Source organism: Rhinopithecus bieti, unplaced genomic scaffold (assembly GCF_001698545.2).
Source record: "Rhinopithecus bieti isolate Rb0 unplaced genomic scaffold, ASM169854v2 scaffold_4967, whole genome shotgun sequence".
Taxonomy (NCBI): Eukaryota; Metazoa; Chordata; class Mammalia; order Primates; family Cercopithecidae; genus Rhinopithecus; species Rhinopithecus bieti.
This window is the reverse complement of record NW_016804726.1, coordinates 894637-918599: the sequence shown is the minus strand read 5'-3', so window position 1 is coordinate 918599 and position 23963 is coordinate 894637. Positions and strand designations below refer to the sequence as shown.

The 23963-nt window shown below is 45.7% G+C and overlaps 1 protein-coding gene across 1 annotated transcript; it reads right to left on the bottom strand.

The window, feature by feature from the left end:
- Positions 1–1304: 1304 nt before the first annotated feature.
- RBX1 (ring-box 1) lies at positions 1305–23405 on the bottom strand. Its single transcript, XM_017870276.1, has 5 exons — positions 23263–23405; positions 20825–20903; positions 9824–9894; positions 6078–6163; positions 1305–1491 (listed from the first exon to the last, which is right to left on the bottom strand). The coding sequence occupies exons 1-5, from the start codon at positions 23338–23340 to the stop codon at positions 1479–1481; spliced, it is 327 nt and encodes a 108-aa protein (XP_017725765.1). The 5' UTR covers positions 23341–23405; the 3' UTR covers positions 1305–1478.
- Positions 23406–23963: the final 558 nt, after the last annotated feature.

Sequence of the window (23963 nt, the reverse complement as noted above, 5' to 3'; positions counted from 1 at the left end):
TCCTCAGATGATACTTTGAGAACCACTGCAACAAACTATATTGCTTCTCAGTTAAAAAATCTGTATTATTAACCATTGAATTAGTATTAGAACGGACAATTCCTTCCATCTCCCAAGATTTTTTTTTTTTTTTTTGAGATGGAGTTTCGCTTTTGTTGCCCAGGCTGGGGTGCAGTGGCGCAATCTCGGCTCACTGCAACCTCCACCTCCCAGGTTCAAGAGATTCTCCTGCCTCAGCCTCCTGAGTAGCTCAGATTACAGGTGCCCACCACCACGCCTGGCTGATTTTTGTATTTTTAGTAGAGATGGTGTTTCACCATGTTGGTCAGGCTGATCTCGAACTCCTGACCTCGTGATCCACCCACCTGATTATAGGCATGAGCCACCGCCCCGGCCAATATCAATTTTTAACTTGAGTTCATAAATTGTCCTTTTGCCAGCCAAGATTATATGTATCTTTATTTTTCTAAGCCAAGAAAAGAAAGAAACATGTCGTACACCAGGGGTCCCTAACCCTTGGGCTGCAGAGTGGATACCAGCCCATGGCCTGCTAGGAACCCGGCTGTACAGCAGGAGGTGAACAGGTGGTGACCAAGCATTACCGCCTGAGCTCTGCCTGTCAGATCAGCGGCGGCATTAGATTCTCATAGGAGCTTGAACCCTATGGCGAACTGTGCATGTGAGGGATCTAGGTTGTGGAGTCCATCTAGTGCCTCATGATCTCAGGTGGAACAGTTCCAAAACCATCCCCAGGCACACCCCCACCCCACCCCAGTCTGTGGAAAATTGACTTTCATGAAACCAATCCCTGGTGGCAAAAATTGGGGACTGCTGTTGGGGACTGCTGTCACACACAACCAAAGGTCACATTTGTATAGTGGTTTTACATTTTACAAAGCTTCTCTCTGTGACCACGATGCCACTTAGTCCTCAGAAGCCCACAGTACAGACGAAAGTTCAGAGTAGAGAGGCAACTTTGCCAAGATTGCCATCAGTAACCAGGCTGTGGAACCAGGACTCAGAACTGGGTTTGACGACTGAATCCCACCCACATTCTTCCCTCATTCAGCTGCCCGCTGCTGTCACACAGGAGGAGAAAGAAGGGCTGACTGCTGTTTTCGGGTGCCAGCGATCCATACTCTGCCTCTGTCGGATCCCTCATGACTAAGTGATGCGCTCAGAGGACAACCCTGCTCTGGCCCCGATGAACAAACATTTCACTTTCGAAAGCTGAGTTTTCAGCCTTGGAAGGGGAGACTCTTCATTTATGTTCACTTTGTTCACATACACAAGAGAGAGCATCCGTTCTAGAATCCAACTGGACTTTATTTGACACAGAATACAATATGGCTACAGAAACAGCAAACTGAAAAACAAAGCAGAAAAACACGGTGCCATCTAATCTGTAATTAGGTAACAGCAGGGAAAGTCATTAAATGAATAACAAAACAATTAAGCTTGATGGAAGAAGTCTTTTCCTAGTGCCCGTACCTGAAAGACAAAGCAAATTACTCTGATTAATTCCGTGGTAATTTCCTGTGTGAGACATAAAACCTGCTTAAACACCAGCAACTTTAGTTAGAACCTAAGTGATCACAGTCTGCTCCAGGACTGAGTGAGACACTGACACTAGCTTAGCTGTCATTGTGATCCCCTTTCCCCTCCCCATCTTTCAGGACTCCTTGCCTACTACCCCTCTTAGTGACAGGCTCTCCCTGTGACTCAACCATGCCCACCTGACAGGTAGCTGCCTGGTGGTATTGGGGAGGTGAGAGGGAAAAGTCATTGGTGGGTTGTGAAAGGCAGCTCCACCTGCTCACTCCAAGCAGGGGCTCAGTTTAAACTTTCGGACTCCCCTGATCATGGCGGCCTATTTTCACCTGAACTCCATTACTCAGGCATGTTCAGGGCAAAGCTAATAGTGAGAATAGCAATTGATCAGCCTTCAATTTCAAAATCTGTCATCAGCTCCAATTACAACTCTGATTACATTCAGTTCTATACAAAGAGAAGAGAAGCTAGGCGTGGATTTCAGGGATTTTCTGTTTTCCCCAGAAACCAAAATTTGGCTCTAAGATTATAAAAAATAAACAAGGGGCCGGGTGCAGTGGCTCACCCTTGTAATCCCAGCACTTTGGGAGGCTGAGGTGGGCAGATCATCTGAGGTCAAGAGTTCAAAACCGGCCTGGCCAACATGGTGAAACCCTGTCTCTATTAAAAATACAAAAATTAGCCAGGTGTGGTGGCAGGTGTCTGTAATCCCAGCTACTTGGGAGACTGAGGCAGGAAAATTGCTTCAACCTGGGAGCTGGAGGTTGCAGTGAACCGAGAGATCACACCACTATAGCCTGGGGGACAGAGTGAGACTCTGTCTCAAAAAATATATATATAAATAAAAATAAAGAAACAAGGCCAAGGAATTTCTTCCACATATGAATAGGTTTCTTGAATACCAGATCCCTCATTATCTTTTGTCCTGGATCTTTTTAGGCAGTTAACCTGATTAAAATAATTTGTTGTATGGATAGAAACTAGGGCACTAGAACTCTTGATCACAGCTTCTCTTAAGAAATCTACTTGAATATTGTCTTAAAAAGAGCTGTTGTGCCAAATTCCACATAGGTTAGGTTCTAGCATGTGAGATGGGCTGTAGAACAATCCTATCAGATTAAAGAATGCTGAAGAATTTGTTTTCCCAATGCACTGATAACTACCACCTGGGAAAGTCACCAGTCAAAGCCCCAGATAAGGAATTCTTCATACCCCCGCCAATTCTTACATTTAGCCCTGGGCACCTGTATGGGCAAAACGAGACCGTTTTGGTCTAAAACGGAACCCTGAGCCTGCTGTAGGGCAGAGCCAACTACACAGGCCCCCTGAAAACTTAGAAAAGTCCTCTGCCTTGACATGTATTCCTGTTACGGTTTTCCATTGAATGCAAGCTCCAAGGGCTGGAAGGACCATCTCAAACGTTTTTATACTTTACACGGCACTTAGCATACATTTTGCTGAAGGAAGCCCAACAGTACCACTCAGATACTGAGTATTTGGCAGGTTTCTTAAAAACTGAATATACACTGATAATACTTCCAAATGTTTTACCAAAATAAATTATTGAATTTAAAGGCAAAATCACTGCACCAATAATAGATTTCTAAACATTTCACAAACAAAAGAATCCTTTTTGTTTTTTAAATCCAAGAATAGCCTAATAAAGACTTATATTTAAATTTAAAAACTCCTTTCCCAGAAAAAACTCAGTAAAGAAAATGACCAATAATTCAAAAGAAAACAACGTGCAGGAAGATAAATACAGTGGCTCACAGAAAAGCGTAAGAGATATAAAAACATGAACAACTGCCCAACCTCACTGAAAATTCAAAAATGAAAATCGAATACTGATTGTCACCTATCAGCGTGGCTAAGATGGAAAAATTGTATAAGGAAGCCTTGGCAGGAAATGAAGAAAGGGGAGTTCTGCTTCACTGTTTGGAGTGAGTGTAAATTAGTGTATATTCTTAGGAATGGAAAAACTGACACTATTTCTCAAAAACAAAAATACACATTTTTTTTTTTTTGAGACAAAGTTTTGCTCTTTTGGCCAGGCTGAAGTGGTGTGATCTCAGCTAACTGCAACCTCCAGCCCTCCGGGTTCAAGCGATGATTCTCCTGCCTCAGCCTCCTGAGTAGCTGGAATTACAGGCGCACACCACCACGCTCGGCTAATTTTTGTATTTTTAGTAGAGACAGGGTTTCACCATGTTGGCCAGACTGGTCTTGAACTCCTGACCTCAGGTGATCCACCCGCCTCAGTCTCCTAAAGTGCTGGGATTACAGGTGTGAGCAACTGCACCTGACCTTTTTTTTTTTTTTTTTTTTAATTGGCTCTGTTACTTAGGCTGGAGTGCAGTGGCCTGATCTCAGCTCACTGCAAACTCCGCCTCCTGGGCTCAAGCCATCCTCCCACCTCAGCCTCTAGAGTAGCTGGGACTGTGAGTGCATGGCACCACATCCAGCTAATTTTCTTTCTTTTTTTTTTGAGACAGGGTCTCACTCTGTCATCTAGACTGGAGCACAGTGGCACGATCTCGGCTCACTGCAACCTCTGCCTCTCAGGCTCAAGTGATTCTCCTGCCTCAGCCTCCTGAGTAACTGGGATTACAGGCATGCACCACTACCGCCCAGCTGATTTTTGTATTTTTTTAAGTAGAGACGGGGTTTCACCACGTGGACCAGACTAGTCTCAAACTTCTGACCTCAAATGATCCACCTGCCCCAACCTCCCAAAGTCCTGGGATTACAGGCATGAGCCATCACGCACAGGCTAATTTACTATTTTTTGGTACAGATGGGGTTTCAACATGTTGCCAGTTGGTCTCGAACTAGTGGACTCAAGCAATCTGCCCACCTTGTCCTCCTAAAGTGTTGAGATTACAGGTGTGAGCCACCAAGCCCAGCCATACTCTTTACCCAGAAATTCCTCTTTTAGGAATTACTGCTCCAAATACATCTACACATTTACGTAAAGCTTCACGTATAAGGATGTTTCTCCCTTCACATTGCTTGCATCAGTGAAAAACTGGAAACCCAAATGTCCACCAATAGGGACTGACTTGTTTTTTGAGACGGAGTTTCGCTCTTGTTGCCCAGGCTGGAGTGCAAAGGCGCGATCTCAGCTCACCGCAACCTCTGCCTCCCGGATTCGAGTGATTCTCCTGCCTCAGCCCCCTAAGTAGCTAGGATTACAGGCATGCACCCCCACGCCCAGCTAATTTTGTATTTTTAGTTGAGACAGGGTTTCTCCATGTTGGCCAGGCTGGTCTTGAACACCCAATCTCAGGTGATCTGCCCGCCTCGGCCTCCCAAAGTGCTAGGATTACAGGCGTGAACCACTGTGCCCGGCCAGAGACTGACTTTTTAAAAAAATGTAAAAAATGTTAAAATAAAATATGCAATAAAAAAAAAGAAAAGAAAATATGCAAACAAAAAAACAAAAGAAAAAAGTTAAGGTACATTTACATAAAGAAATACTCTGCAACCATTAAAATTAAATGAGGTAGTTTGTTATTTGTGGAAATGGAAAATCTCCAAAATGTACAAAATGGAAAAAAAAAAGGTGAATTACTGTATAGGATACTCACATTTATGTTAACAAAAAAATACATATACACACAGACATGTAAATGCTGGGACATATGAGAGATAGTGAGAAAATCTACTAAGAAGCTGTCCTGTCACTGATGGCTAGCTCCAGCAAGCAGGAGCAGGGGCCTATAGTGGGAAATTCATGTTTTGTGATACACACTTTCAACCATTTAAATTTCTAAAAATTTACCAGGCCATGTTTTATTTATGTAACAATAAAATCTAATCAGGATAGCCATAAATGCTATATTAGAATTAATCAGTATGAGATAAACTACTGAAACATGATAGGTGGATACAAGTCTAGTCAAAAGCTACCTGACATCAGGTAGTCCATGGAACCTCATTAGGATGTAATTTATGAAATATTTAAGAGCTTATAGATTATCACATTTTCTACTTTCACAGACCCTAGAAGGCTGGGAAACCTGCTGGGCACGGTGGCTCACACCTGTAATCCCAGCACTTTGGGAGACCGAGGCAGGCAGATCACTTGAGACCAGGAGTTCAAGACCAGCCTGGCCAACATGGTGAAACCCCATCTCTACTAAAAATACAAAAATGAGCTGGGCGTGGTGGCACAGGCTTGTAATCCCAGCTACTTCCTAGGCTGAGGTGGGAGGACTGCTTGAACCCGGGAGGTGGAGGTTGCAGTGAGCCAAGACAGCACCACTGCACTCCAGCCCGGGCGACAGAGTGAGGTTCCATCTCAAAAAACAAACAAACAAAAAGGTTGGGAGACCCTAGGCTGCAAATGTCTAATGTTGGCTAATCCTCTGTGCGTTTTCCATACAGGTAAGTCCTAGCTTAAGTAACCAAAAACTAGCTTTAAAAAAAATAAGGCATGTATCATGTCTCCATCCCCCAAGACCACACTCCTTTCAGCCTGAGGCAAGTCAAAAAGCCCCGTCAAAACAACCAAAGATACCTACTTTTGGAATTCCCACTCTCTGTTGTCCAATGGACACACCTGTCGTGTTTTGAGCCAGCGAGAGATGCAGTGGAAGTGAAAAGCATGCTGGAAAAAAAGATATTTTATTAAAAATAACTCCAGTTTTTTTTACAGGTCCCACAGGGCAGTGGCATGGGTGACATATAGTGGGCTAGAAAAGAAAAGGAGGTAAAAACGAGAGGCAAAAGTTCAACAACTGACTATATCTTGGTTAGATGCGAGGATATTTCCAATAAAGCATTTGCTAGAAATGTCACTACTACTAAAGGAAATCATTCAGGAAGCACAGGAGTATGTGCTAGCACTGAGCTCTCTTCTCTTTAAGAGAACATGGAATATGGCTCCTTGGTCCCATTCAGCCTGTAAGGGGATACTTCCACTTTCCCTGGGAAAGGAGGCCCCTGATCAGTGCAGATTTCAAATATCCCCATTCCTGGTCTCTAGCTTCCCTCCCACCCTCCTGCCCCTGGAGAATATGACCTGCAGGAGCAGAGCCTTCTCCCCAGCCCTTGGTAGAGAAGTGCACGGTCACTGCCACCCACCCAGAACTGAGACGGGCACTTCCCCAACCTCCCCACACCCAGCTCAGCTCTGGTCAAAGGAACTTTATTTCCAGACTTATTCACAGACATACTGGTATTACAAGAGCTCAGTACTTCACATGCCTGTAATGGGTGAGGGACTTTGTCTTAGGGAATGAGATAAAAGAAAACTGGGGTAAAAGGAAGTATTCTTATGAGGGACAAACAGCACACAAGCAGCCTAAAGAGCATCAAAAGGCTTATTTCATAATCAAGACAAGAAGTAGAAAGACAAGAGTACCAAGACCATTGGTAACTGACAGGGAGCTAGAAGTCTGCTTAGATTTGGGAAAAGGACAAGCTGCGTGCAGTTTTTTGGTGTGGGCTCATGACATGCAGATGCTAATCACAATGTCTCTACGATGAGCACTCCTTCCCCTGCTCATGTGCGTATTAGGACAGATGCAGCAAGTGCTTCCTTCATTTCGTCTGTGATTGGTGCGCTGTGATGGGGCACGGGGAGAAATACTCACACCCTAACAAAACAACAAAAGCTTTGCAAGCTTCATTTAATAACAACTGAAATCTGGTCAGTACATCTCCCAAAGTATGTATGGAACTTAAGGGATTATATAATATGGGTTATTATCCTGTGAAATATCTTTTGACAAAGACAAAAACATAATTCAGTAATTAAGAGTGGAATCCACAGCTACTACACTAACGATACCCAAGAGGACAAATATTCTCCTGAAGTACAGCCTTTTGGAAGATCCTTTTCTGCTGACTCTTGTATAACTCACTGTGAAAAAGAGAAAAGGCAGAATTTCCAAAAGGCAGAAAGCGGCGACATTTTTCTTAACCACCGGGTGTTAGGGTCGGGTTCACCGAAGGGTATTCGACAGCTTCTCCCTCTCTCACCTCACCCACTAAGCACTTTGCAGCAGTACAGGGTCCTGGTATAGCCCAACTAAGTCAGAGAACACCAAGCACTGGGGAGAAGGGGGCTGTAATGAGGTGTCAGGGAGGTGACAGCACCCTGAATGTTTACTAAAACATGTTAATGGATATATTCAGTGGTCCAAGTACAATTTACAGAAGATAAATTTATAGTATTTGACAGTTTACAGAAGATGTTGACATGTATTACCTCATTTGAGGCCTCACATCAACCCTGGCAGGCAAGCATGACAGATATTTTTATCTTCATTTTACAGACAGGAAACCGAAACCCAGACAAGTGACTTGCCTAATTCATGGAGCTGGTTTGTAGAAGACCCAGAACTAGAACCCAGGACTAATCCAGAGGCTTCTGCCACACCACGCTGGCTCTCTTTTACAGCAGGCTCTCTGAGAGAATCTCTCCTTAGCGAAATTGAAGGGGATGTTCACTCTCTTTTCTTTCCACATAAAGGAACATGGTTCTCAATGTCTGCATGCCAGAGAGGGCAAAGAGCCCGACATACTTCTTTTGTCCCCATAAATGATTAAAGCTCCCCCACGGCCAACACGGTCTACTGTGAGCCTGGCCAAAGGGTCGCAACAGAGATGGAAGAAGGTGTATCAGAAAGTGTGGGTAGGGGCTGGGCATGGTGGCTGATGCCTGTAATCCCAGCACTTTGGGAGGCCGAGGCGGGAGGATCGCCCTGAGGTCAGGAGTTCAAGACCAGCCTGGCCAACACGGTGAAACCCCATCTCTACTAAAAATATAAAAATTAGCCGGGCATGGTGGTGCACACCTATAATCCCAGCTACTTGGAAGGCTGAAGCAGGAGAATCACTTGAACCCAGGAGGTGAAGGTTGCAGTGAGCCAGGATCGCATCACTACACTCCAGCTGGGGCCACATAGTGAGACTCTGTCTCAAAACAAACAAACAAACAAACAAACAAAAAACAGTGTAGGTAGGAAAAAGTTGCAAGTCAACAGGAAAAAATACCGCGAACACCATCTACACAGTAACACCTCTACCTCTAATTTGTATTTATTTAGATTTTTTTTTTTTTGAGACGGAGTCTTACTCTGTCACCCAGGCTGGAGTGCAGTGGCACGGCCTCAGTTCACTGCAAGACCCGTCTCGCGGGCTCATGCCATTCTCCTGCCTCAGCCTCCCAAGTAGCTGGGACTACAGGCGCCTGCCACCACGCCCGGCTAATTTTTTGTATTTTTAGTAGAGACTAGGGTTTCACCTTGTTAGCCAGGATGGTCTCAATTTCCTGACCTCGTGATCCACCTGCCTTGGCCTCCCAAAGTGCTGGGATTACAGACGTGAGCCACCACGCCTGGCCTATTTAGATTTTTTTTAACAAGCACTTGTGCTTACTATGTGCCGGGAGCTGTTTAATCACATTTTAACATAAATCATCTAATCCTGATTACAATTTTATGTGGTCTACTATCAGCCCCATTTTACATGAGGGAACCCAGGATTAGAGATGTTACACGCCTTGCCTAACATCACTCAGCAAGTAAGTCACAAAGACAGGGAATGGTGGTATGACTCTAGAATCTCTTAGCCCTGTGTCATGCTGGAAACTGTGGGTATTCTGTCCCCATGACACAGGAGGCCCTGACAAGCCAATTTTAGCTCATGTGACTGGGACTTTACAGCTTAAAGAATGAATTTTTAACATATGCTAGAAATAACATATTTGATATTTGTTATCCTTCACAGCTGTCACACTCTTGGAAGGCCATTCAGTACAATAAAGCTACACAAAGCATTTCTGGCATAAGCCATGTTAAAAAAAAAAATCCTATCTCAGTACATATGCCACACTTCAAACACACACACAAACACACATACACAGAGACTTGAATACTCAATTTACTCATCAAACTTAGTTCCATTAGACACCTGGTCTTTAAAAAAGTCTGTTTCAAAGGTACAAAGTTCTACCAAGAGAATATTCCAAAGGGTGCACACAGGTTTTGAAGGCAATTCCCATAGATGAAGCCCCAAAATATTGCTAACAAAAGTGGGTGCACTTTATAATTAAGACAAGTAAGTGCCTTTTGCAGTAACTGTAATTTTACCCTTAACAGGTGAATAGTATCATGATTTAAAATCTTTTTTATTATTTGTATACCTTTTAGGAGAAAGCTGGACTAGTCAGTTTTTTCCCTAGTTATTTTCAAGACTAGCAAAGCAGGAAAAGTGGAAATATGTTTACAAGCCATGCTGACAGGTAAAGATGCTTCCTTACGTTACAGACTCCCCATGCGACGGTACATTCTTCTGAAGTAGCAGATGCCTGGTTAGCTTGACATTCTATGCCTGTGGGAACAAGAGCAACAGGATCACTGGACCTTGGGAGCAGGAATGTTTCAATCTATAGCAGCCAAAACAATTCTCAGGTGGTTAATTAGCCATAATTGTTTTTTAATGAATGTGGGAAAGGACGAACAGAGAAGACAGAGATAACAGTATGCTTTCTGATGATTTCCTATCCTTGTTTAAAAAGAGTAACAAATGGGAAACGCACATCTCACTCCCGCTGTCCAGGCTACAGTGCAGTGACATGAGCATGGCTCACTGCAGCCTCAACTTCCTGGGTTCAGGTGATTCTCCCTCAGCCTCCTGAGTAGCTGGGAATACAGGCATGCACCACCATGCCCAGCTAATTGTTTGTATTTTTGTAGAGATGGGGTTTCACCCTGTTGCCTAGACTGAGATTTTTTCCTTTTTTTTTTGAGAGGGAGTTTCCCTCTTGTTGCCCAGGCTGGAGTGCAATAGAGCGATCTTGGCTCACTGCAACCTCCGCCTCCCGGGTTCAAGTGATTCTCCTGTCTCAGCCTCCCAAGTAGCTGGAATTACAGGCGGATGCCACAACACCCAGCGTGGTGGTGGGTGCCTGTAATCCCAGCTACTTGGGAGGTTGAAGCAGAAGGAGAATGGTGAACCCAGGAGGCAGAGTTTGCAATGAGCTGAGATCGTGTCACTGCACTCCAGCCTGGGAGACAGAGCAAGACTCTGTCTCAAAAAAGAAAAAAAAAGAAAAAAAGATCTGATGGGTAAAGTACAACTGGGTATAAATATTCAAAGAACAAGAATTACTAATGTATAATTTGCTTTCTCTGATGATAGTAACTAAATGGAGTCTCCCTTCTGAAGAATAAAAAGCTTCAGGAGAAACTATTTAATAGGGGAGAATTACTTCAAACCACTACAGGTGAAAAATAGTAAAACTATGGCCAGGCGCAGTGGCTCATGACTGTAATCCCAGCACTTTGAGAGGCTGAGGCGGGCGGATCATGAGGTCGGGAGTTCAAGACCAGTGCGCCCAACATGTTGAAATCCTGTCTCTACTAAAAATACAAAAAATTAGCTGGGCATAGGCCAGGCGTGATGGCTCACGCCTGTAATCTCAGCACTTTGGGAAGTCAAGGCAGCTGGATCACGAGATCAGGAGATCGAGACCATCCTGGCCAACATGGTGAAATCCCATCTCTACTAAAAATACAAGAAAAAATTAGCCGCGCGTAGTGGCGGGTGCCTGCAGTCCCAGCTACTCGGGAGGCTGATGAAAGAGAATTGCTTGAATCCGGGAGGCAGAGCTTGCAGGGAGTCGAGATCACATCACTGCACTCAAGCGTGGGCGACGGTGTAAGACTCCTGTCTCAAACAAAAAAAAACAAAAAATTAGCCACATCGTCTGTGGGTGATGGGTCGGCCCTATATTAGTTCCAGCTACTCCGACATCCAGAGATACGATGTGTCAATATATGAATCCTTGGGAGCAGCAAGTGTTGCATGTCTGAGTACACTGAGGATTAGCCCGTGACCGACTGCATTTGACCTAGAGATTGCGCCACTGCACTCTAGCCTGGGTGACAGAGCTAGACTTCATCTCAAAAAAATAAAAATAAAATAAAACTAAAAAAACAAAAAAACAGGCCGGGCATGGTGGCTCAAGCCTGTAATCCCAGCACTTTGGGAGGCCGAGACGGGCGGATCACGAGGTCAGGAGTTCGAGACCATCCTGGCTAACAGGGTGAAACCCCATCTCTACTAAAAAAATACAAAAAAAAAAGCTAGCCGGGCGAGGTGGCAGGCGCCTGTAGTCCCAGCTACTCGGGAGGCTGAGGCAGGAGAATGGCGTAAACCCGGGAGGCGGAGCTTGCCGTGAGCTGAGATCCGGCCACTGCACTCCAGCCTGGGTGACAGAGCGAGACTCCGTCTCAAAAACAAACAAACAAACAAACAAACAAACAAACAAAAAATAGATGTTAATGGGCATATGTGGTTTTAGGGGAAGAGATACCACAATAATATTTTTTTTTTCACCCTTCAAAAATTTAGAAACTGGGCTGGGCATGGTGGCTCACACCTGTAATGCCAGCACTATGAGAAGCTGAGGTGGGCGAGTCACATGAAGTCAGGAATTCGAGACTAGCCTGACCAATATGGCAAAACCCAATCTCTACTAAAAATACAAAAATTAGCTGGGCCTGGTGGTACATGTCTGTAATCCCAGCTACTTGGGAGGCTGAGTCAGGAGAATTGCTTGAACCCAGGGGGCAGAGGTTGCAGTGAGCCGAGGTTGTGCACCATTGTACTCCAGCCTGGGCAATGCAGCAAGACTCTATATCAAAAAACAAAAAAACAAAGGCTGGGAGTAGTAGCTCATGCCTGCAATCCCAGCACTTTGGAAGGATGAGGCTGGCAGATCACTTGATGTCAGGGTTTGAGACTAGCCTGGCAAAACATGGCAAAACCCCCTCTCTCCTAAAATAGCAAAAATTAGCCAGGCGTCGTGGTGGACATCTGTAATCCCAGCAACTTAGGAGGCTGAGGCAGAAGAATCACTTGAACCCAGGAGGCAGAGGCTGCAGTGAGCCCAGATCACACCACTATATTCCAGCCTGGGCGACAGAATCACACACACACACACACACACACAAAAGGAAAGCAAAGAACTTACTTTTGCTAGCCAGATTTACACTACAGAGTAACTTGGTTTGCCAACTGATAAAAATAAAGAATTGGGGCTAGGCGCGGTGGCTCAAGCCTGTAATCCCACCGCTTTGTGAGGCTCAGGTGGGTGGATCATGAGGTCAGGAGATCGAGACTATCCTGGCTAACATGGTGAAACCCCATCTCCACTAAAAATATAAAAAAATTAGCCAGGCATGGTAGCGGGTACCTGTAGTTCCAGCTACTCAGGAGACTGAGGCAGGAGAATGGCGTGAACCTGGGAGGCGGAGCTTGCAGTGAGCCGAGATTGCACCACTGCACTCCAGCCTGGATGACAGAGTGAGACTCCATCTCAAAAACAAAAAATAAAATAAATAAAATAAAAATAAAGAATTGGGCCAGGCACAGTCACTCACACCTGTAATCCCAGCACTTTAGGAGGCCACGGCAGGAGGATCACTTTAGCCCACTCAAGACCAGGCTGGTCAACACAGCAACATCTCATCTCTAGAAACAAAAAAAATTAGCCAGGTGTGGTGGCACATGCCTGTGGTCCCAGCTACTAAGGAAGCTGAGGCAGGAGAATGGCTTGAGTGCAGGCAGTTGAGGCTGCAGTGCACCATGATTGCACCACTGCACTCCAGCCTGGGCGACAGAGCAAAACCTTGTATTAAAATTAAAAAAAAAAAAAAAAGCCAGGCGTGGTGGCTCATGTCTGTAATTCCAGCACTTTGGGAAGCTGAGGGAGGCGGATCATCTGAGGTCAGGAGTTCGAGACCAGCCTGGCCAACATGGTGAAACTCCATCTCTTCTAAAAATACAAACAATTTGGCCGGGCGCGGTGGCTCAAGCCTGTAATCCCAGCACTTTGGGAGGCCGAGACGGGCGGATCACAAGGTCAGGAGATCGAGACCATCCTGGCTAACACGATGAAACCCCGTCTCTACTAAAAAATACAAAAAACTAGCTGGGCGAGGTGGCAGGCGCCTGTAGTCCCAGCTACTGGGGAGGCTGAGGCAGGAGAATGGCGTGAATCCGGGAGGCGGAGCTTGCAGTGAGCTGAGATCCGGCCACTGCACTCCAGCCCAGGCGACACAGCGAGACTCCGTCTCAAAAAAAAAAAAAAAAATACAAACAATTTGCCGGGCGTGGTGGGTGGCACATGCCTATAATCCCAGCTACTAGAGAGGCTGAGGCAGGAGAATCGCTGGAACTTGGGAGGCAGAGGTTGCAGTGAGCTGAGATCACGCCACTGCACTCCACCCTGGGTGACAGAGTGAGACTCCATCTTAAAAAGAAAAAAAAAAAGGATCTAGGGTCTATGCAGTGTATTTAAGAACTTATTGGGACTGGAATACACTACTACATTTAAAAGAATGGCAGAGAAAAGTAAACATAATGTCCTTTAAGTTGGATCCTCTAACTTAAGAGGAGGACTATATATTATAAAATTAAATAAGAGTCACAATTATTAAAGTGAAAATCAAAACTGTTTCAAGGTACATCATCATGTTTAAATTTGATCTGGGTCTTTCTTTTGACTGTGGCCATGGCACTACTAACCTAAAGAATCCTTCAGGCTCCCTTCATGGTATAGTTCTTTCCTTCCTATCTGCCACACCTAGAACATGCTCCTCCTCCTATCACTCTCAATTAATCTCCACCCTTCAAGACCCAACTTAAATCCCTACTTCTTGACTGAAGCTTTTCCTGACGCTTCCACCCTGAGTCATTTTCCTCTCCTTCAGGCACTCTTAACACATCAATTATGAGTATCTCTTTACATACCTGACCTCCCTCCTTCCCCCTCAACTCAAAGCTCCCACAGAGTAGGGACCTGGTCTTTGCCAAGTGCAAAGTAGGCTCTTGGTACTCGAACAAGCAAACAAAAACTATTTCTATAAATAGAAGAAATACGAGACACATACAGATTAATCCTTTTCCTTTTTTTTTTAGACGGAGTCTCACTCTGTTGCCCAGGCTGAAGGGCAGTGGCACAATCTCTACTGACTGCAACCTCCACCTCTTGGTTCCAGCGATTCTCCCACCTCAGCCTCCCAAGCAGCTGGGATTACAGGTGTGCACCACCACACCAAACTAATTTTTTGTATTTTTAGTAGAGATGGGGTTTCACCATGTTGACCAGGCTGGTCTTGAACTTCTGACCTCAAGTGATCTGCCTGCCTCGGCCTCCCAAGGTGCTGGGATTACAGGTGTGAGCCACTGCACCCGGCCAAGATTCCTTTTTTTTTTTTTTTTTTTTTTTTTTTTGAGACAGAGTCTAGCTTTGTCCCCTCAAGCTAGAGTGCACTGGCGCAATCTTGGCTCATTGCAACCTCTGTCTCCCGGGTTCAAGTGATTCTCCTGCCTCAGCCTCCCAAGTAGTTGGGACTAGAGGCGTGCGCCACCATGCCTGGCTAATTTTTTGTATTTTTAGTAGAGATGGGGTTTCACCACATTGCCCAGGCTGCTCTTGAACTCCTGAGCTCAGGCAATCCACACGCCCTGACATCCCAAAGTGCTGGGATTACAGGTGTGAGCACCAAGCCTGGCCAGATTCATTCTTTACTAGAAAATTCCTAAGAAAGAACAAAAAGATATAGGAGTGATAATACAGCAATCTAGAATGCCAGATAAGAAGGGATATAGCAGGGAAAATGATTGGTGTAAAATGTGCTCAATACAAGCGTTTTCCAGCTTTTGTTGCAGAGAGTAAGTAAGGGGTTGGGTCCAGTTAGTTTAAACAGGTGCAGGAACTGTTCACTGTCAAGCCAGAACAGGTAGACAGTGGCACATAATGGGTTCATGTCACACCCCTGCCAAGGCCGAAGTCTATCATGTGATTCTAAAGCTTGGGGACCTTTTGGCTTTGATAGAAACGCTGTGCCACCAAAGAGCTGTTAAGGAAGCAATGGCTTCATCTCAAGAGCAGACAGATTACACTTTCAAAACACTGATGGGGCCAGGTGCAGTGGCTCACGCCTGGAATCCCAGCATTTCAGGAGGCAGCGCCAGGTGGATCACTCGAGGTCAGGAGTTAAGAGACCAGACTGGCCAACATGGTGAAACTTCATCTCTACTAAAAATACAAAAATTAGCTGGGCGTGCTGGTGCATACCTGCAGTCCCAGCTAGTCGGGAGGATGAGGCAGGAGAATAGCTTGAACCTGGGAGGCAGAGGTTGCAGCGAGCCGAGATCATGCCACAGCACTCCAGCCTGGGCAACAGAATGAGACTCTGTCTCAAACAAACTAAACCAAACCAACCAAACCAAACCAAACCAAACCAAACCAAACCAAATCACTGATGGATCTGTAGTTTTAGGTAGATAGTAACATCTTCTGGGCCAAGGCTGGGTCTAAGATGATAAAGATTCCCCATCATCCAGAAAAAGATTACCAGAGGTAACAGAGAAAATAAAACCTAGCATATTTGATTTTTCAGCAACTCCTTAATACAACCAAGAAAGGAGACAATGTAAAATAAAATAAATACAAAGCTATAGGAGGGCATGCAGAATCAATATGGACTTAAAAGAGGAAGTCTTCAGAATCCTACTGGGGCACAGCCATAATCATTCTTATTTACTTAGAGCTATGTATATAATTACTCATTTAAGGCCAGAGAAAATTTATTAAAATACAGCCATTGCTAAATCTAGATTCTTACTTTCATCTTTAACAAAATTGTCTTTACAAAATAAATCCATTTTTTTGTTTTCTTTACTAAGTTCTTTTCCCATACAAATCCCTGTTTTTTTTTTTTTTTAATGTTATGACACTCAGACTTCTCCTTAGTGTGTATAATAAAAGTGTGTGGCCAGGGGCAGGGGCTCACACCTGTAAGCTCAGTGTTTTGGGAAGGTGAGGCAGGAGGATTGCTTGAGTCCAGGAGTTCAAGACAAGTCTGGACGACATAGCAAGACCCCATCTCTAAAAAAATTTAAAAATTAGCAGCCAGACATGGTGCTTCACACCTGTAATCCCAGCACTTTGGGGGCCGAGATGGGTGGATCACGAGGTCAGGAGATCGAGACCAGCCTGGCCAATATAGTGAAACCCCGTCTCTACTAAAAATACAAAAAATTAGCCAGGTGTGGTGGTGGGTACCTGTAATCCCAACTACTCGGGAAGCTGAGGCAGGAGAACTGTTTGAACCCTGGAGTTGGAGGTTGCAGTGAGCTGAGACTGCGCCACTGCACTTCAGCTGGGTGACCGTATGAAACTCCGCCTCCAAAAAAAAAAAAAATTAGCTAGGTGTGGTAGTGCACGCCTGTGGTCCCAGCTACTCAGAGGCTGAGGCAGGTCAAGGCTGCAGTGAGCTATGATTGTGCCACTGCACTCCAGCCTGGGCAATTGAATGAGACCCTATCACTAACAAAAGAAATACATAAAAAAATAAATAAATAAAGTGTTTCTCTTTTTGAGATAGGGTCTCACTCTCTCACCTAGGCTGGAGTGCAGTAGAGAGGAATCTTGACTCACTGTCACCTCTGCCTCCCAGGTTCAAGGGATCTTCCCACCTCAGCCTCCCAAGTAGCTGGGACCACAGGCATAAGCCACCGTGCCTGGCTAATTTTTTGTAGAAACAGGGTTTCGCCATGTTGCCCAGGCTGACCTTAAACTCCCAGTCTCAAGCAATCTGCCTGCCTCACACCCCAAGTCTTGGGGTTTACAGGTGTGAGCCACCTCACCTGGCCAAGAGTGTCTTTTTTTTAAGACAAAATTTTGTGTTTTTGTCCAGGATGGAGTGCTATGGCAGGATCGCGGCTCACTGCAACCTCCACCTCCCAGGTTCAAGTGATTCTCCTGTTTCAGCCTCCCATGTAGCTGGGATTACAGGCACGCACTACCACGCCTGGTTAATTTTGTATTTTTAGTAGAGACTGGGTTTCACCATGTTGGCCAGGTTGGTCTCGAACTCCTGACCTCAGGTGATCCACCCTCCTCGAACTCCCAAAGTACCGGGATTCCAGATGTGAGCCACCATATCCGGCCCAAGAGTGTGTTTCTTAAAGGTAAAGACTTGAGGTTGGGCATGGTGGCTCACAGTTATAATCCTGGCACTTTGGGAGGCCAAAGGGGGTGGTTTGCTTGAGGCCAGGAGTTTGAGTGGGTCACATCTGTAATCCCTGCACTTTGAGAAGCCAAGGTGGACAGATCACTTGAGGTCAGGCGTTCGAGATCAGCCTGGCCAACATGGCGAAACGCTGTCTCTAGTAAAAATACAAAAAATTAGCCGGGTGAGGTGGCTCACACCTGTAATCCCAGCTACTTGGGAGTCTGAGGCAGGAGAATCACTTGAACATGGGAGGCAGAGGTCGCAGCGAGCCAAGATTGCGTCACTGCACTCCAGCCTGAAAGACAAACAGAGACTCTGTCTCAAAAAAAAAAAAAAAGGTAAAGACCTGATCTCTGTCATTGTTTTATCCTGGTGCCTACCAGGATGCTCAGGATATATTCATTGGATAAAAACGACTTAGAAAATACTTTCATAAGGTTTTTGTTATAAGATTTCAATATCCTACTTCATCTGACATTCGAAATATATTATGAAACAAAACAGGTATTCCACTGAAAGCCTAATGTGATGTCTCAAGCATTTCACTCTAAGAGAAGACAGAATATGGATCGCCTTTGTCTTCTGTGGTCCTTCTAAGAAGTACATTCTCTCATATCCAGAGACACACATACACTGACTTAAATATAGAGAAAAAAAAATCAGGGTTGTGTAAGATCATTAAAAATCATTAACTATTTTCAAAATAGAGCCCCAATAAAGTAAAATTTTCTCTGGGTATAACTCCTTGTGAAAATGCAAGGCTCAGAAACTGGCAAGCATGTAATCAAAGACCCCACCCAAACACATTTGAAATCATGCATATGTTTTTCTGTGATGGTCTCATGTCATCTATATTAAACATCATGGTAGCTGCTGATCTCCCTTGGCTGTAGTGTGAAGAGATAAACAGTGTCAAAGCTCAAAGAAGCCAAGGGCAATACATGACCAGTATATGCCGTGACTGCTTTCCAACAGAAAATATTTGATTCGTGCTTTCCAAGTTGAAAACATCTGAGCAAGTTTAAGATAAGATCTAAAGCTCAACTCTGGGTTAGTCTTACTTTGCACAATAAAGTAGTTATTAACCACGTGACTACTGAGCACTTGAAATGTGGCTAGTCTGAATCCAGATGTGCTGTAAGTGTAAAATACACACTGAGTTTCAAAGATGGTGCAAAGACAGAATGTAAAATGTCTCCTTTTTTACATTAATTACATGTTGAAATAAAAATATTTTGGCTATAAAAGATTAAATAATATAGATTAATTTCACCTTTTTATTTTCTTTTTACTTTATGAATGTGGGTACTAGAAAATTTCAGGCTAGCCACAGTGGCTCATGCCTATAATTGCAACATTTTGGAAGGCCAAAGTGGGAGGATCACTTGAAGCCAGTTCGAGACCAGCCTGGGCAACAAAGCGAGATCCTGTCTTTGAAAAAAACAAAAAAAAAGGAAAAAGAAAACTTAAAATTATATATGTGTTTGCATTTGTGGCTTACATTCAGACTGGACAGTGCTGGGTTAGACAAAACCAAGGAAGAGAACAGGTGAAGAATACTCTAGGTGAGAAAGAATAGGCTATGTAAGGGCTCTGAAAAAGAGCATGGACACTTAAGTATGAAAAAGCAGGCCGGGAGCGGTGGCTCATGCTTGTAATCCCAGCACTTTGGGAGGCCGAGGTGGGCAGATCACCTGAGGTCAGGAGTTCGAGACCAGCCTGGCTAACATGGTGAAACCCTGTCTCTACTAAAATACAAAATTAGCTGGGCGTGGTGGCAGGCGCCTGTAATCCCAGCTATCAAGGAGGCTGAGGCAGGAGAATTGCTTGAACCCAGGAGGCAGAGGTTGCAGTGAGCTGAGATCACGCCACTGCACTCCAGCCTGGGCGACTCCATCTCAAAAAAAAAAAAAAAACAAAAAAAGGAAAACCGGCCAGGGGCCACGGCTGCTTTGGCCCCATGGTTAGTTTAAAAAAAAAAAAAAAAAAAAAAAGTGTCCAGGTAAACTAACAGAGTGAGCAGGAGTGACTCAAGATGAAGTTGTAAAGGCAGGAGAGTGATCTGAAATATAAGTTCCTATAATTCCAATTCTAGAAACTTGAAGTTTCTTTCCTCCATTTCTGGCCTCAGTAACAAATCATTTTAGTTCCCGGATGAAAAAGTAACCTCAACTGTTCCTGGTGTGATCAACATTCTTGTTCCTTCTACTATAAGGACAGGAAATCCGTCCATCAAAGGCTCCAATCGGATCACTATGTGCTGACCACTACATGTAATAAAATATGTGGAGATTTAAATGAAATTTCTTTAGTGCAATCAATTACCTATTTAGACGTTGGCAATGATTTCCTTTTTTATTATGTTTGGGCCTAACATACAAAATACTTACTCTTTAGGCTTCTTTCCTTTGTAAACAATGACCAGCAAAAATTAGCTCAGATAGACTTCTTTTTTTTTTTTTTTTTTTGAGACTCTGAGTCTCAAAAAAAGACTGTGAGTCTTGCTCTGTCGCCCAGGTTGTAATGCAGTGATGTGATCTCAGCTCACTGCCACCTCTGCCTACCACGTTCAAACAGCTGTCCTGCCTCAGCCTCCCAAGTAGCTGGGATTACAGACATGCACCACCACGCCCAGGTAATTTTTGTATTTTTGGTAGAGACGGGGTTTCACCTTGCTGGTCAGGCTGGTCTTGAACTCCTGGCCTCAAATAATCCGCCCACCTCAGCCTCCCACAGTGCTGGGTTTACAGGCATGCACCACCACGCCCGGCTAATTTTTGCATTTTTAATAGAGTTGGGGTTTCACCATGTTGCCCGCCTTGGGCTCCCAAAGTGCTAGAATTACAAGCATGAGCCACCGCGCCTGGCCTCAGATAGAATATTTTAGCTCAAAGTTTATTTTCCTCCTTTCCTCCCTATTTCTACCTTTGAGTCTAGGTACAAGATGGGAGATATGCAGGAAGAATCAACAGTGCCTGTTGTCCACAATTAATTCTAAATGTGTCCCTGCCATCTTTAGATCGAGTAGATTTATTCTGAAAGCTGGGTATGCCTCCAGGACCTCATAAAAAAACTACTCTATTTCAAATACACCAAGAGACTAGATACAGAAGACCGAGTGCTCAGAGTAGGCTTGATATCTGCTTGTGAAGAAGAAAATCGGTCACATCAAAACAGCCACAAGCTCTGCAACCTTCTCAACTTCCTCCCATCCTCCTCCAATTACTTACAAAGATCCATAATGTGGTTCCTGCAGATGGCACAGTTATCAACCACAATATCCCAGGCCCAGAGGGCTACTGCATTCCACTGCAACGACAAAAAGAGGGAACAATGCATTCTCCTTATAACACACACACACACAGTCTTTAGGACTTCAGGCTGCAGCTGTAGTTATGATCTCTGGCCACAGGGAACCACCAAACAAAAGTTTTTGGATATTACGTTAATCTTATTATACCAAAGACAACAGACTGAGTATATGAACACATAAATTAATGTCATCTTTTAATTTGTTTCCTATAGTTTAAAATAATTTAGTCTGGCCGGACGCAGTGGCTCACGCCCATAATCCTAGCATTTTGGAAGGCTGAGGCGGGTGGATCACCTGAAGTCAGGAGTTCGAGACCAGCCTGGCCAACATGGCGAAACCCCATCTTTACTAAAAATACAAAAATTAGCCAGGTCTGGTGGCGGGTGTCTATAATGCCAGCTAGTTGGGAAGCTAAGGCAGGAGCATCGCTTGAATCTGGGGGACAGAGGTTGCAGTGAGCCGAGACTGTGCCACTGCACTCCAGCCTGGGTGATCTCCCAGCTCAAGAAAAAAAAAAAAAAAAGCCGGGCGCAGGTAGCTCAAACCTGTAATCCCAGCAACTTGGGAAAGGCTGAGACCGGCGGATCACGAGTCAACAGAGATCGAGACCATCTGGCCTAACACCGGTGAAACCCCGTCTCTACTAAAAAAAACAAAAACTAGCCGGCGAGTGTCGGCGCCTGTATCCCAGCCTACTCCGGAGCTTGAGGAGGAAATGGCGTAACCGAAAAGAGGCCGCACGCGGAGCTGCAGTGGAGCTGAGATCGGCCACTGCACTCCAGCTGGAGACCAGAGCCAGACCTCCGTCTCAACAAAAAAAAAAAAAAAAAAAAAAGCACAAAACTTGAATTTCTGTGCAGGTTTTGGTGGCAGTTACAGAAGAGCTCAAAATCTGAATAAGTATCTGCTCTTCCAGGCAGCTTTGGAAGCATGAGCAATGAAGTGAAAGCTAGGGAACAGAATGAACTAAGATGATGACTGGATCATAAAACGGGTAATCGTGGGATAAGCTGGATAATTAACTACCCATGTCAGTACACAGAACAAGGTCATCACTTAAATCTTAGATTACTTCATAACAAATTCTACAATTCACTAGAATTTTGTTCGATTCTTACCATAAAATAAACTGATGTTCTCAACTTTTATATGTTTAGACTCTTCTATTAAGATAATAATTCCAATAAGAGTTTAACTAAAAGTGGCATTTCATTCATTCAACTCTGGCTTCCTCAATTACAAATACTCCCAAACCTTCATCGCTTTCAAACCCCAGTCTCAGTGCCTAGTAACTTCTTCACCACTTTTCACATCACAGCTTCAACGTGGAGGAAAAGCCCCTACTTCTATTATTCTTCAATATGGCTGGCTGTAACTGAACAGCAGTGGCCACAACGAGACACCAAAAAGCACTAGGAGGGGGGTATTGTCAGTGTTTAGCCAGATGTTCCAGGAATATCTTCCCTATTTCAGAATCTCCATTTTGAACAGTTTTCATGTTAGGTGGGAATCGACACTTTTCTCCCAAACTGTGGCAAACTACCAAAAAGCATTTCATGCAAAAAGACACGTTCCATGTTTGCTTTCCCCTCTTACCATTCGCAACTAGTACTCAACCCTCCCGAAATGCCACAGGATTTGGGCTCGGATTTTCTTAACAAGTTCCACCATATTTTTTATTATTATTTCGGAAGGGGTAGATTCTGGACGTGACAGAGAATCCAAGAGTGGGGTGGTTGTGGGAAAAGTCAACAGACGTCTCAGAACAGCCAAGCATTACACTCCAGACTCTAACTCGGCGGTGTGAGGCCCAGAGATGGGGTTAACGGAGCCCTCGGTTCAGCGAGGACCAAGTCTCATCCCTCCAAGTGAGAGGACCCCAAGCTTCAAAAAGGGGCGGAGCAAGATCACCAGCGGGGCTCCTCAGAGGCCTCCAATGCGGTAGGACCTCAGGTTCCAGGCTTTCGCCGCACTGCCCCATCCTCCACCGCCGCAGTCGCTCTGACTCCCCATTCCACCCACCCCACCCCACCCTGTCCTTCCCCCACCTCTCAACCACTCCAGTGACAGCTCAAGCGCTTGGCTCCCGCCGCCAAGTCGCAACCCCGCGTATCTCAACAAGCAGCTCTGTGATTGGCCCCTCAGCATCACAGCGAAACCAACACTTCCACTGACAGTGGGCCTCCGTCACGCCGATCAACTCTAAGACCCGCCCCCCGACTTCCTTTCGTGGTACCCGGTCCCAGGAACGCCCTGAAATGAAAGCCTTTACTCCGCGCCTCGACCATCCTCGGGCCTGCCAGCCAGATCCGCGCCTCTCTAGCTTCCCTGAGGAAGGCGCTGGCGAGACCCAACCTTTTTCACTTCAAAGCGCTTCTTGCCCGCGCCGCTGTTGGTGCCGCTCGGGGTATCCACATCCATCGCTGCCGCCATTTTGGAAACACACGGTCTGTCGTCCGACCACCGCGCCTGCGCAGCAGCGCACACTTCGTTCCCCCAGCCTCCCCGGCACCTCCTCCCGCACCCCACCCCTCACTGGCGCGCGAGGGGGAGGTGGGGGCGGAGCACGTGACCACGCCTCTTAAAGGGGCTGTCGCAGGTCGCCCCACCCGCGAAGTGTCGGCCGGGGAGGGGGCGGTGGCCGGAGTGGGTGGGGCGGGGCCGGGCGGGGCCGAGGCTACGTGAGCTAGCCTGGTAGAAACGTTCGAAAGGGCTCGATGTCGCCGCCTTCTCTGGGAAGCCCCCGGCCGCACTCCGTCAGCTGGGGCGGCGGCTGCTTCCTCCGCCTGAGCCGGACTTGCGCCTCAGTCCTGTCCTGCCTACCGGGCTCGCCGGGTCGCCGCGCCGCCGCGCGACTCCCAGTGCTAGCCGGGGTGGGCGCCCGCCGCCTGCCCCGACACCCGAGAGCCCTCGCTGGTCTTTCGCAGACTCTGACCCACCTCCGAGCCAGGCCCAAGGTGCAGTCCCTGTGGGAGGGCTGGGGCCCAGGCACCGTCTGGTCTCCGATTTCTGTTCGGGAACTGCTTAGGGATCGATGGGGAGAGAGAAGACCCCCG

Coding starts and splice junctions, on each gene's coding strand:
- RBX1 (XM_017870276.1), bottom strand. CDS start 23,340: ATGGCGGCAGCGATGGATGTGGATACCCCGAGCGGCACCAACAGCGGC. Junction 20,904..23,262: donor AGCGCTTTGAAGTGAAAAAG/GTTGGGTCTCGC, acceptor TTGTCGTTGCAG/TGGAATGCAGTAGCCCTCTG. Junction 9,895..20,824: donor GAACCACATTATGGATCTTT/GTAAGTAATTGG, acceptor TTGTTCCCACAG/GCATAGAATGTCAAGCTAAC.